This window comes from Filicampus tigris, chromosome 3 (assembly GCF_054856515.1).
Source record: "Filicampus tigris isolate MCC_2025a chromosome 3, RoL_Ftig_1.0, whole genome shotgun sequence".
NCBI classification, from domain to species: Eukaryota; Metazoa; Chordata; class Actinopteri; order Syngnathiformes; family Syngnathidae; genus Filicampus; species Filicampus tigris.
Genome location: NC_141219.1, coordinates 31,285,630 through 31,300,164, shown reverse-complemented (window position 1 = coordinate 31,300,164; position 14,535 = coordinate 31,285,630). Strand labels below are relative to the sequence as shown.

Sequence of the window (14,535 nt, the reverse complement as noted above, 5' to 3'; positions counted from 1 at the left end):
TGTGTCCTCTGTTGTGAGTTGGCTGCAAGACGTGCTGTTTAAAATCCAAGCAGTTTAAAAGGTTTGAAAAATCTCTGGATAGTGGGTCCGAGATGTTGTCCATGTGTATATTAAAATCGCCAGTTATTAATATCCTGTTATAACTGGAATATAAAATGGATAAGAATTCTGAAAATTCTGTAATAAAAGAAGTGGAATGATGGGGAGGTCTATAGACGGTAATGCAGAGAATAGGGGGACTGCTAAAAACAAAGGCATGGTGTTCAAACGATAAATAGCTGCTAAAAATGATCTCCTTTGATAAAAGAGTATTAATAAAAATTGATGCAGTCCCGCCTCCTCTTTTGCCATCCCTTTTAGAAAATAAAAAGTTAAAATTCGGTGGGCAAGCCTCGTTGAGAGCAACTGGAGCATCTGTACCAAGCCATGTCTCAGACAAAAGTATACCATGTAAATTATTGTCTAAAATCAGGTCGTTTATGATAAAAGTTTTGTTTAAAAGGGAGCGCACGTTCAGCACGGCCAGATTAATTATTGTGCTGGACGTGCGCTCATGGTGGTACGAATGAGCAGTATTAACATATACTAGATTACCACTGTTAAAACCACGTTGTTTGTGTGTGCAAGGGAAGCGTCTGCCGGTGATGGTTTCAATGGGAAAGTTGTCCGATAGTGGTAATGATAATGAGGGCCTGCAGGGGGAGCTAGTGAGGGTGGTGGTACTGTGAGCAGCTGGTATTGGCCTGTAAGTGATGGTAGTGACATTGTCATTGCAGCGTTTATGAGTAGAAGAAGAAATATGATTGGTAAACAAGAGTCAGCTGGGAGTGGAATTGGTTACGACATGGTGGATGTTAGCGGCTAAAATCTTGCTACCAAGAGAGTTCGGATGAACACCATCCGGCTGGTAAAAAGACGGGCGATTCCAGAATAGGTTAAAATTGTCAATAAAAGCAAAGTCAAGGTGGCCACAAGTGCGTAGGAGCCACGTGTTCAAGCTTAAAAGGCGGCTGAAGCGCTCGGCTCCGCGAGACAATGCCGGCAAAATGCCACTCACCCAGACCGACAGACCGCAGGTTCTTAACAAGGCAAAGAGGGCGTGAAAGTCTCTCTTCGTCTGCTCAGACTGTCGGCATATTGTCTCGTTTGTCCCAACGTGAACGATGAGCCGGGTAATGGATGATGGCAGAGAGTCAAGAACACCCGGCAGGATGTTAACTATGTCCATGACTTTCGCTCCGGGAAAACAGCGGGTGACGCAGCCGGGATAGTGAGTACGCCTAATGGTGCTGTCGCCAATTATAACGGTGGTCGGTGGGTGACGTGAGGAGGGAACGCCAAGGGACTCACCACCGGCGGAAGATTCACGACCCCACTGTCCAGGATGGCTCCGCCGAGGCCGAGTGAAGACGGTGGATGACACCGATGAGTGTCGCCGATGATGCTGGTGATGACGACCACCCTTGTACCGGGACACCGCGTCCCGGAGCAGCCCGACGCGTGAGTGGACGGCCGTGTCACCGGCGGACCCGCCCAACATGGGGTTCCCGGCCGAGGTCGTCGCCGTGGGTGGCGGGGAATCCGAGGGAGCCCCTGGGAGCACAGCCCCAGCGTCGGACGCAGCAGTCGGTGTCTCCGACTGCTGTAGTGCAGTGATGGGAACAGGAGACTCACTCGCCAGGGCGGCGAACCGATTCCCCAGGACCAGTTGGGGGCGGTGGGGTGGCTCCCCGGCCCTCCGGCCGCGGGACACCACCTTGACCCAGGTGTCACTCTGCAGCGGTGTCGAGCAGGATGGCCCCGGGCAGGCAATTTGATCCCACTTCGCCGTGTCCGAGAGGCCAGCCGCCTCAGCCGTCATTGTCGCCGACAGGATTTCACGAGCGCGCCTCCTCATGACCACCGCGGAGAGTTCGGGGAAACGGGTCGCGAAGCAAGAGATGACCGATTCCTTCTCATGGAGCTCCTCTGAGAGACGACGAATATCCCTTCTTAGGTCAGAGATTGTCTTATTTGCCTTCTCCAGCAGGCCATTGTGTTCGTCGCTGTCGTCTGAAGGCATTTTAATACACTAGCTCCAAGCTAGCCCCAAGCTAGCCTGTTTCCGTCTCAAGCTAGCTGTATGCTAGTCCGCGAGATCAAGCGACCCAGAGATTAACAAAAATTTAAATAAATAAATAATAATAAAAAATAAGATAAAAATAGTCTCCAAAAATTAAAAAGAGTAAAAACGCAACGCGCAGGTGAGGTAGATTCGAAGGCGAAAGTGCAGAATTGCAATCGATACCATCCACGTCCAAACTCTGACGTTTTGGCCTCTTTAGTGCTGCTTCTATTCTTTTTCTGCGCTCTTTTCCCAGGCTTGGAGGTTGCTGTTTCGATCCAACAGCAACTGACTGCTACAAGATTGGAGGCTGACCACATCCTCTGAGGCGCTGCTATGGAGATTTCTACATTGACCATTGGGCCCCTGCTCACCTCACCGAAGTCATCTTCCTGCAGTACTTCATTTGATTAACTTTCACATCCCTTTAACAAACACTGTATAGTACTAGGGTCACTGATAGTGTAGTGGTACAAACGCCTGAGTTGTGTGCGGGCAGCGTGGGATCGATTCCCGCTCAGTGACAGTGTCTGTGTGTGCCCTGCGACTGGCTGGCGACCAGTTCGGGGTGTAGTCTGCCTTCGCCCGTTGACGGCTGGGATAGGCTCCAGCACTTCCCCTGCAACCCTGTATCGGATAAGCGGTTTGGAAGATGACACACATGACACATGTATAGTACTATGATGTGTGTTCAATGTTGCCCACTTGGCATCCATTGCAGCTTGATCATCCTGGAAGGGGGATTCCCCCATCTGCAGTCCCTTCTCAAAGATTCTCACTTTTCCCCAGATGTGTTTTTTTGAGTTTTTCCTTGCCCTCGTGGGGGTTAAGATCAAGGGATGTCGTTTATATGATCTGGTGCATATGTGAAGCCCTTTGAGACTTTCCTGTGATTAAGGGCTATATAAATAACTTTGACTTGGCTTGACTTTTCATTTAAAGATTAGAGAAAATGTTCTAGATTAAACACCCGAAGTTTGAAGACGATCGGATATGTTTTCTGTGAGGAGTTCGTTAAAATAAAAATTCTATAAAAAGTCCAAAATGGCACCAAATTCCAAAGTAAAATCAAAATGGAGGCCTTCCTGTTTAGGGTATGACTCTTAAGTATTTTTTTGGAGGTCTTAGGCAGTTACAACAGAGAATGCTTTGTTTAGAGGGGATTATGAAACACAAAATTTGATGACCCACTCCCATCATATAGCACGTTGAAAACGTGATTTTTCTCCCTGTTGTTGTCCCAAGTGTTGTAATGGTACAGCCCATGTATGAAGTCAATCAGGTTAACCCTCTAGGACAAGCGGGAAAAAGTTGACCCCTGTAAATGTGCAAAAATGGGCCAAAGTTGTATATTCAAATACTCATAGCTAATTTTCTGTATATTTTATGGGATAGCTACCAAAGTAGTTTTTGTATGTCTTGGAACGGTCTTAAAAGAACACAGAAATGGGAAAAAAATAGTTAATATTTGTTAAATTCTACTGATTTTTGTCTTGATTTTTTTTAATATATGTATTTGATTTGTTTAAAATTCGCACTCTCTGTGCCTTGTCATGTCTTTTTAACACATTTTATCAGGTTGTGCACTTTGTGTGGGTGTGTGTGAATGATTGCTGATGTACTAATGGATATCTGTCTTGGGTTTGTTGGGAGGGAGGACATGAACGGATTTTTTTTTTTTTTTCTAATTATCTATGTTTTGCTTTGAATGTTTTAAAGCACTTTGAGTTGCATTTTTATGTATGAAAAGTGCTGTATAAATAAAATGTGATTGATGATTGATTGATTGCTAAATTAAATTGCATACTTGTTGTTGCTGTGATTTTAAAAAATATATATTTTATGACTGTGATATGGACAAATAACCGGTACTTTATTTTCCTTGTATTATTTGATACAAACACTAAACCTAACTTCCACTGATAGTGTAGTGGTACACACGCCTGAGTTGTGTGCGGGCAGCGTGGGATCGATTCCCGCTCAGTGACAGTGTCTATGTGTGCCCTGCGACAGGCTGGCGACCAGTTCGGGGTGTAGTCTGCCTTCGCCCATTGACGGCTGGGATAGGCTCCAGCAATTCCCTGCGACCCTGTATAGGATAAGCGGTTTGGAAGATGACTAAACCTAACTGTTACAGTCAATATAAAGGCTCTCATTTTTAATTTTTTTTTTTGTGTTAGGATGAAAATGGCATTGGCTCCTACCACCAAACATCTGTGTGAATACTATGCGTTGAAAATGAAGACACTCCAGTTAACCCATCCACAGTTGGGATTAAGCCTGCACGATGTGTCTTTTGAACATCGCGATTGCGATGTGCGCATACGCGATAGTCACATTGTAGGACGTGCGATGTTTTAACCTTTTTTTTTTTCTTAGAACACGCAAACTTTTGTTTTGCCTCAAAAAAGCAGCAAGCTTCTCCGTGCTCTGCCTGTCTCGCCCACCCCCTCCTTTCTGTCACTGGCCCCTCCCCCTCCACTCTGCTGTCTGCTCTGAAACCACTGTTAGGCTAGGTTCACACCGCAGGTCTTAATGCTCAATTTGGATTTTTTGAAAAAATCTGATTTTTTTTGTGTAAGCGTTCATATTACATTATAAATGCGACCTCGGTCTTGTCTGCTGTATGAACACATGCAAAGTGGCCCGCATGCGGCAGAAGAATGGACGACGTCACACCCGACGTTGTATTTGCGGGAGTAAATGTGGTCCAGCGTGTCGGGGCATTTATACAGTCAAGCGATTAGGTAGCAGGTAGACATGAATGCAGTATTTGGGGGAAATTATGAGGCAAGGCCTTAATATTTCATTTCATGGAGACATCACTAACGATGACGTCACGTCTTAACTATGCGTAAAAAATGAATCTATCTGAGCAGTGGCTGAATTACTACGATCGCATTGGAAAAGATTGGCTACGTATCTGATTTAGGACCACATATGAAAGCGACCCAGGTCGCATTTGAAAAAATCGGAATTGAGCCGTTCAGACTCTCATAAAAAAATCAGATACAGGTCGCATATGGGCAAAAAAATCCGATCTGGGTCGGATTTGCCTGCGGTGTGAACCTAGCCTGCGTTGTGAACCTAGCCTAGGCATATGCGACCTGTATTTGAAAGGCTATGAACCCCTTTAGTCTGGATTAAACGATATTATATGAATACAATGATGTCATGGTGAGTTAACCAAATTATTCCCAAACAAATCTATTCAAGTCATCTGTGAAAATTCTATTTTTAACAATACAATATATATCGCAAACCCCCCCAAAATTGCAATGTCATTTTTTTCCAACATCGTACAGCCCCAGTTGGGATTGTGTTGGAAGGTAGAGTGGTAGAGAAAAAGCTTGCCAACCTGCCCCAGGCCTTTTGCCTCCTTGTGGGACTCATTTATGCCCTTCATTTGGACTACCCAAAATACATGAAGAATATCTTCATCTTTGTTCAACATGCTATGCTCAAGCTTTTGAGATGGTCAGTTAGCTCCATAAGACAGTGCTCTACCTTGCCTTGAGATATAATTTTAATGTGTTGTGTGACCATGCTCATACCTCAAATCGCCAGAGCTGGGTACTTGACGCTTTTTGCCCATCCGGCCGCGACCCTCCACCCTTGATCTGGGTACCCTTCCGGCCACAACCCCCCGCCCTTATTCATAAACATTATCACCCCCCGCCCCGTTCCGCCCCCCGGGCCCCAAAAAAAACAACAAAAAAAGTGTCCGTGATTGACGCCGCCGCGGGAGAAATGCTAACGGCAGAGGCTTTTTAAGGATCATTAGCTAGCTAATTTACTATTCGAACCCGCTGTGGACACGCTTCAAAATGCGCCACCAGTACTTTACTACTTACCCAACTGGTTACTTCCATTGCGAGCCCCGGGGTTGGTTTTGTCGTATTGTTATAATTATTTGTGTCCAACATGTGTTGGTAGCTGTTAGCGCAGGCTCCACTAAATAGACGAGACTGAGACGGCTCCGAATTGAAGGGCTTGCAATCGTTTATTTTACAACCTCAAAACAGTAACCCTCCTGGGCCACAAGATGGGCGCTCAGGGTTAGCGCATGCAATGTGTCTCTACCATAACATCCCCCTTTCTGAGTACATTATGAACAATAATGTAAATTTGAAATGTTTGAATGTAGAATTTAGAAACAAAGACTTTTCATGTAATTGTAAACCTTGTACGATGTCTCACTCTGTAATAACAATTTTCTTAATGGACGGATCAAAGCAGCAACAATTCCTGATGGGTGCATGATATGTGTTGCAGACCTGTCGCCACAGCACAATGCGTCGGTCACGTGAATCAATGCGGCACTTGTCGCTCGCGCCGACGCGGGAGTAGGAAGAAGCCTAAAAAGAAGCCTTTCACTGAGTAGGCTGAGATGAAATTTGGTCGCCTCGCGACCACGTCAAACGCATGAGGGCCGATTAGTGGGCCTGACTAAAATCCACTTCCGGCCATGCTTAGACCAGCAATGTTTTTAAATTTGTCACCAATCACCAACCCCGCCTCCCCCACCCGCCCCAAAAATGGGCATCCGGCCGGGCCGGAGGGTCCGACCGGTCCGGCCCAGGGACGGACTGCCCAGCTCTGCAAATCACCCGTAGCTCAAATAATCTTTCCCCATTCAAAAGAAACAGAAATGCCATTAATCTGTTCCAGCCTTCTCAAAATTAAAAAGCAAAAAAGTGTTTTTAATCTTAAAAAGTATGATATTGTGATTGATTTACTTATTAATTATGTAGTCCTAATTATTTTATGTTTCTCAATTAAAATCAGAGTACACAAGAGACTGGCAGACGCATATACAGAACTATAGATGCATATACAGAATTTTACATGGATGTCCTCTTAGTTTTCTCTGTTATATTGAATGTCTAAATGTATTACTATAACATTGTGCTTAAATACCAGTTGCTTAAAGTGTTATGCATTTCACATTATCAATAGCATTAAGCATATGCACTAAAGTCTAAACGACAAACAACGACAAATGTCATCCATCCATTATCGACACCGCTTATCCTCACAAGGGTCGCGGGCGTGCTGGAGCCTATCCCAGCTGTCTTCGGGCAGCGGGCGAGGGACACCCTGAATTGATTGCCAGCCAATCGCAGGGCACACAGAGACAAACAAACATCCGCACTCACAATCACACCTAGGGGCAAGTTAGAGTGTCCAATCAACCTACCATGCATGTTTTTGGAATGTGGGAGGAAACTGGAGTACCCGGAGAAAACCCACACAGGCACGGGGAGAACATGCAAACCCCACACAGGGAGGCCGGAGCCGGGATCAAACCCACGACCTCTGAACCGTGAGGCGGACATGCTAACCAGTCGACCACCGTGCTGCCCCTAGACAAATGTCAATGTAATATAAATTTAATTCTACTTTTCCTTTTGATGGTAAACTTAAAAATGGTGTGGCCTTAGGCCTCTTTTTGATCAATTGTTTAGTTCTGTGAATTGAGTTCACTTTCACCATACAATGCTGCTACCTCAATTTTGAGTTTCAGCAAAAATAAATACAAATAAATAAATCGTCCAAATGGCGGCATGTATCTCAAAACTTACAAGTCGAGTCACTAGTACAATGTAAAATATAATATGTTGACTTTACTCCCAAAAAATATGCAAAGTCGGTGCCTCAAAAAAAGTAATTCACTTGAACTTAGATAAATTAGATTTCACCAACTTATTCGTTGTGAGTAACATTTTTAGTTTGCAGTACTCAATTTAACTTAAATTAATTAGTATAACAAACTTATTTATTCTGAGTTTGCCTTACTCAATTAACATTGTATTTATTTATCAATCTATTTTAGTAACTCTAACTTAAAATGTGCGGATTGTGAAAGCTTAATTCTCAATAGTTTTACTCATACGGGTGAATTTAATTTTATTTTATTTACCTACATCAATTCTACAATATACAATAGGCCGATTAAAGAAATGAAAGAAAATCTGATCATTAAACCTGTAATGAGCCCCAAAAAACAATGAATGCAGAACACTCAGTGTATTAACCATTAACATTTATTTGCAGTGTATTTCTTTCATGTTTGTTAAATAGCGCTCATAAGATTAACATAGAATACATCACTGTCTCACAAACACCAACTGTCAATGAACAAATCACTCATACAAGTACTATAAAAGTTTCGCTTGAACATTAAACAATTGCTTGGAACATTAACGGTTTTTTTTTGTCTTGTTTTGTTTTGTTTTTTTCACAAATTCTGCAAAGTCTACCGTAGGCCAGGTCTGGCTTGTTCTGCAGTGTGATTAATTTGGGAGGGAGGTTTTTGTTTCCCAATCCAAGCATCACTGCCTGAATGAATCGAAATGTGTTTCGCATGGACTTCGGGTAATCTAAGTTAAGGGCAAACATGAGTTCAAACAGAAGACAGACTGCCTGGGAAAAGACCTCCACTTTAAGATTGAGATTGATACTACAAAAAGTAATGTCAAAGTAAATAAGTACATTTGTTTTAGATGCATATTTTTGAATTAATATGTACAATCATGAGGTCGCCGATGGTGTAGTGGTACACTTACCTGAGTTGTGTGCCAGCAGCGTGGGATCGGTTCCCACTCAGTGACTGTCTGTGTGTGCCCCGCGACTGGCTGGCGACCAGTTTAGGGTGTACTCTGCCTTTCGTCCATTGGCAGCTGGGATAGGCTCCAGCTCCTCCCCCGCAACCCTGTACAAGATAAGCGGTGTGGACGATGACACACATGATATGATGTGCAATCATTTTTTCAACAGACCCCCCCCCCAAAAAAAACTGCAATGAATGAATTTTAGATCCCAAATTACAATGTATAGTGTGTATGTTTGTCAACCCTTCAAGCGCCATGATTTAAAAAAAAACAAAAACATTTTTGATATCATGAATTCAAAAGGCTGCATTTTTTGAAACTTTAAAGTGGTAACAGATAAAACTATTCCATAAATCTGGAGATGGATATTGATTGATCACTTTCTAAGATCTTGTGGGCACATTTGGTTGATTTGTGATGAGGCTCCACAATTCACCCTACTGTGCAAGAAATACAGGAAATCAGCGAGCTCAGACAATGTTAGGTTTCTGTTAATAGCCGACAAGTTTAAGCGTCAGATTCAATCTGTCCCATCTCCCACACAAAACCAACCAGAGTAACCGACGCTGCTCTAATAAGAGAAAAGCAAAAATTTTTACAACTAAAACAGCGTTTAATTCAGCGACGTACTCATCGCAAAATAGTGCAACTTTTGGCGGTTAAAGGTATGGACAAGCATTGAGCAGTCTTAGTTCGGAGAAGCCAAGCTATCAAGTTAAATGAATACTCCAACGGTTAATTGGAATTTCGCAATTATTTTCACAATTCCTCCGGGTTCTCCGGTTTCCTCTCACATTCCAAAAACATGCATGGTAAGTTGATTGGACTCTCTAAATTGCCCCGAGGTGTGATTGTGAGTGCGGATGATTGTCTCTGTATGCCCTGCGATTGGCAGGCAACCAATTCAGGGTGTCCCCCGCCTACTGCTCGAAAACAGCTGGGATAGGCTCCAGCACGCCCTGCGACCCTTGTGAGGATAAGCGGTATCGATAATGGATGGATGTTCCCCAACCCAAAAGTTCTACTTACTTATTTAAGATTTGTGTTCATAAGTTAATGAGGTCACTGATGGTGTAGTGGTACACACGCTTGAGTTGTGTGCGGGCAGCGTGGGATCGGTTCCCGCTCAGTGACGGTGTCTGTGTGTGCCCTGCGACTGGCTGGCGACCAGTCCGGGGTATAGTGTGCCTTTCGCCCATTGTCAGCTGGGATAGGCTCCAGCACCTGCCCGCGACCTTGTACAGGACAAGGGGTTTGGAAGATGACACATGACACAAGTTAATGATTTTTGAGTTAGGTTCACTAATAGTTTTCTATTAATTTGAATTTTTGTTTTTACAGTGTATTTTAAGGTAACACTGTATTGAAATTTGCACAAGTACATATTTATAAATAGACTAACAGTGGTTTTACAAAGACAAAGTATTTATTTTTTATTGTTATTATATGTATTTAAGTTTCTGTTGCAAAATATAAAACTCTAAAAATGGCTTTGATTCGTACTGTGGCTCCTGTGGTCTTTATCTACTGTATGTCGGCTCTGGGAGTGGTCAAAGGGGTTGTGTGCACTGAGAGCTGGGCAGTGGCTAAAGATGGACTCTTGGGATGTGGAATATCACCTCCCTGAAAAATTTATATAGGTATATAGATAGACGGATATATATATATATATATATATATATATATATATATATATATATATATATATATATATATATATATATGTAGAGAGAGAGAGAGAGAGAGAGAGAACATTCCTGGTCACTTCTTGCTGATTTGGGGGCACTTCCGGTTGAGTTTGGGTCACTTCCGGTTGATTTTAGGTTACTTACGGGTCACTTCCTTTTTAATTTAGGTCACTTCTGGTTGATTTTGAAGCACTTCTTGTTGATTTGGGTGACTTCCGGTTTATTTAGGGGCACTTCTGGTTGATTTTAGGTTACTTCCGGGTCACTTCCTGTTTAATTTGGGTCACTTCCGTTTCACTTCCTGTTGATTTTGGGGCACTTGCAGGTGACTTCCCACTGTTTTGGAGGCACTTCCGTAATAATAATAATAATAATAACAACAATAGCAACAATAAATTTGCTAATAGTGATAACAATAATCATAATAACAATAATAATAATAATAATGAAGGTAGAATGCCTGTTGCTATTACTTAATGTTTAGATATTCTGTAGTATCATCTTCCATACCATCTGTAACTACTAAAGGTATTGATTAAATGGCTGTAAGTTTTACCCTTTCATTACTTAGGTTTTTCAAGGTAACCGGTTTACTGTTTTCACGTAAACTCAACTGGTCCGGGTTTACAGGGCATGTATTTTTTTCATCAAAAAAGTGTATATATGTACTGTAATGGCAACTTGTCTTTAACTTGAATACTTAGATGTGTCATTGTCATAGGCTTTTGCTGCTCAGTGTTTAAAGATTTTTTTTTTTTGTGCCAAAAATATACCGAACCGAAGTTTCCAAGAAACCAAACCGAAATGTGATTTAGCGTACTGTTACACCCCTAATATATATGTATACACACGCACACAAATGACCCCCTATGAAGAATAAAATGAATGGATCACGTTTTCCCTTGCCTGGACGCGGGTCACCGGGGCCCCCCTCTGGAGCCAGGCCTGGAGGTGGGGGTCGTTGGCGAACGCCTGGTGGCCCGGCCTACACCCATGGGGCCCAGCCGGGCTCAGCCTGAAAAGGAAACGTGGGTCCCCCTTCCCATGGGCTCACCACTGGTGGGAGGGGCCAAAGGGGTTGGGTGCCGTGTGAGCTTAGCGGTCTGATCCCCAGCAACAGAAACTAGCTCTTGGGACATGGAATGTCACCTCTGTGGTGGGGAAGGAGCTCGAGCTGATGTGTGGGGCTGAGAAGTTCCGACTAGATATAGTCGGGCTCACCTCCACACATAGCTTGGGCTCTGGTACCAGTCATCTCGAGAGGGGTTGGACAATCTTCCACTCTAGAGTTGCCCAAGGTGAGAGGCGCCGCGCAGGTAGGGGCATACTTATTGTCCCCCGGCTTGGCGCCTGTACATTGGGGTTTACCCCGGTAGACGAGAGGGTAGCCTCCCTCTGCCTTAGGGTGGGGGGACGGGTCCCTGACTGTTGTTTGTGCCTATGCACCCAACAGCAGTGCAGAGTACCCACCCTTTTTGGAGTCCTTGGAGGATGTGCTGGAGAGCGCTCCACCTGGGGACTCCATCGTTCTGCAGGGGGACTTCAATGCTGGGAGGAACACCGATCTGAACCGAGTGGTGTTCTTTTACTGGACTTCTGTGCTCATCACAGATTGTCCATAACGAACACCTTGTTCAAACATAAGGGTGTCCATATGTGCACTTGGCACCAGGACCTCGTAGGTCGCAGTTCAATGATTGATTTTGTAGTCGTATCATCGGATTTGCGGCCGCATGTTTTGGACACTCGGGTGAAGAGAGGGGCGAAGCTGTCAACTGATCACCATCTGGTGGTGGGTTGGCTACGATGGTGAGGGATGATGTGGGTCCAACCTGGCCATAAACGTATTGTGAGGTTTCGCTGGGAATGTCTGACAGAATCCACTGTCAGAAGGAGTTTCAACTCCCACCTCCGTCAGAACTTTTCCCGGAGGAGGGGGACATTGAGTCCGAGTGGACCTTGTTTCGTGCCTCCATTGTTGTGGCGGCCGATTGGAGCTGTGGCAGAAAGGTGGTCGTTGCCCGAACCTGCTGGTGGACACCAGCGGTAAGGGATGCTGTCCAGCTGAAGGAGTCCTATCGGGCCCTTTTGGCCTGCGGGACTCCGGAGGCAGCTGACAGGTACCGGCTGGCCAGGCGGAATGCAGCTTCAGCGGTTGCTGAGGCAAAAACCTGGGTGTGGGAGGAGTTTGGTGAGGCCATGGAAAATTAGTTCCGGATGACTTTGAGGAAATTCTGGTCCACCATCCGGCATCTCAGGAGGGGAAAGCAGTGCACCATCAACACTGTATATTGTGGAGATGGGGTGCTGTTGACCTCCACTCGGGACGTGGGTCGTGGGGGGAACACTTCAAAGACCTCCTCAATTCCACCGACACACCTTCCACTTAGAAAGCAGAGCCTGGAGAATCTGAGGTGGGCTCTCCTTTATCTAGGGTTGAAGTAGCCGAGGTAATTAAAAAGCTCCTTGGTGGCCCCAGTGGTGGATGAGATCCGCCCGGAGTTCCGAAAGGCTCTGGATGTTGTGGGGCTGTCATGGTTGACACGCCTCTACAACATCGCGTGGACATCGGGGACAGTGCCTCTGGATTGGCAGACCGGGGTGGTGGTCCCCCATTTTAAGAAGGGGGACCGGTGGGTGTGTTCCAATTACAGAGGAATCACACTCCTCAGCCTCCCTGGTAAGGTCGATTCGGTAATGCTGCAGAGGAGGGTCCGTCGAGGGAGTTCAAATCAAATCAAATTTATTTATATAGTGCTTTTCATACAAAAAGAATGCAACTCAAAGTGCTGTCCAGTAAAAATGTCCAAAAAACAACATAAAAAGGAAGACCGGCTCCGGCACTCCCCCCCAACAAACCCAAATATATATATTCGCCAGTACATCAGCACTTGCACCTACACACACACACACACACACACCACATATACACACAAAGCACACAACCTGATGAACTTAGTTAAAAAAGACATGACAAGGCACAGAGGAACCATATGAGGAAAGGGTCCCCAAGGGGGGCTCGTTCATGCTGAGGGGAATGACAGCCACCGGGCCACAGGGAGTGGCGCCATCACAGAGACCCCCGGCCCGGATCAGCCGGGTGGACCCCACACAAAGTGTAGAGGCCCCCGGCCACCCGGACCCAAGGAGCCCCTGCGATGACGGCCCCTGCGGGGCGACCATCGCAGCAAAGAACAACAAAGAACAACAAAACTACAAAACTAAAAAACAAAACAGTAATATAATTTTATAACCAAAATCAGTAAAATAAGAAAAGAATAATACTCAGTCAAAAGAAAAGATACATTATTTAAAATTAGTTAAAAGCCAAACTAAAAAGCTGTGTCTTGAGCTTCCTCTTAAAAATATCAACAGTCTCTGCAGACCTGACGTCCTCTGGCAGGCTATTCCAAAGTTAAGGACCAAAATGGCTGAATGCTGCCTCGCCATGCGTTTTGGTCCTCACCCTTGGAATAATTAAAAGACCGGTGCCAGAGGACCTCAGGATCCGCGAGGGTTGGTATGATAAAAGCAAATCGGATAAATAAGATGGCCCAAGACCATTAAGACATTTATAAACTAATAAAAGTACCTTAAAATCGATCCTGAAACACACGGGTAGCCAATGCAGCGATTTTAAAACTGGTGTAATGTGCTCCCGCCCTCTGGTTCTCGTCAGCACCCGAGCGGCAGAATTCTGGAGTAGTTGTAAAGAAAAGTACTCTTTTTGGGGAGGCCGGAGAGCAGGGCATTACAATAATCTAAACGACTGGAAATAAAAGCATGCATCAGCACTTCCGTGTTAGCCTGAGAGAGAAACGGGCAGATTCTGGCGATGTTCTTAAGGTGATAGAAAGCTATCTTGGTTACATTTTTAATATGAGGAATAAAACTGAGCTCAGAGTCAAAGATGACGCCCAGGTTCTTCACACATTCTGAGGGTTTAAAATCTTGTAGTTTTGGTAAAGGTCTCTCCCTCTGACCTTCAGGGCCAATAACTAAAACCTCAGTTTTGTCCTGATTAAACTGTAGGAAATTCTCTGCCATCCCTGACTTAATATCTAAAATGCAATTTAAAAGGGTATCAATGGGTCCTGTGTCATCAGGAGACACGGCAATATACAGCTGT

The 14,535-nt window shown here is 44.7% G+C and overlaps 1 protein-coding gene across 1 annotated transcript in view; it reads right to left on the bottom strand.

Moving 5' to 3' along the window:
• The window catches only part of abhd17c (abhydrolase domain containing 17C, depalmitoylase), a 90,069-nt gene that overhangs the window by 66,301 nt on the left and 9,233 nt on the right, over window positions 1-14,535 (bottom strand). Inside the window, exon 2 of the mRNA XM_086026416.1 lies at window positions 8,674-8,819. Within this exon, the coding sequence (XP_085882542.1) occupies window positions 8,674-8,819 (146 nt within the window). The remainder of the gene's footprint in view (window positions 1-8,673; window positions 8,820-14,535) is intronic.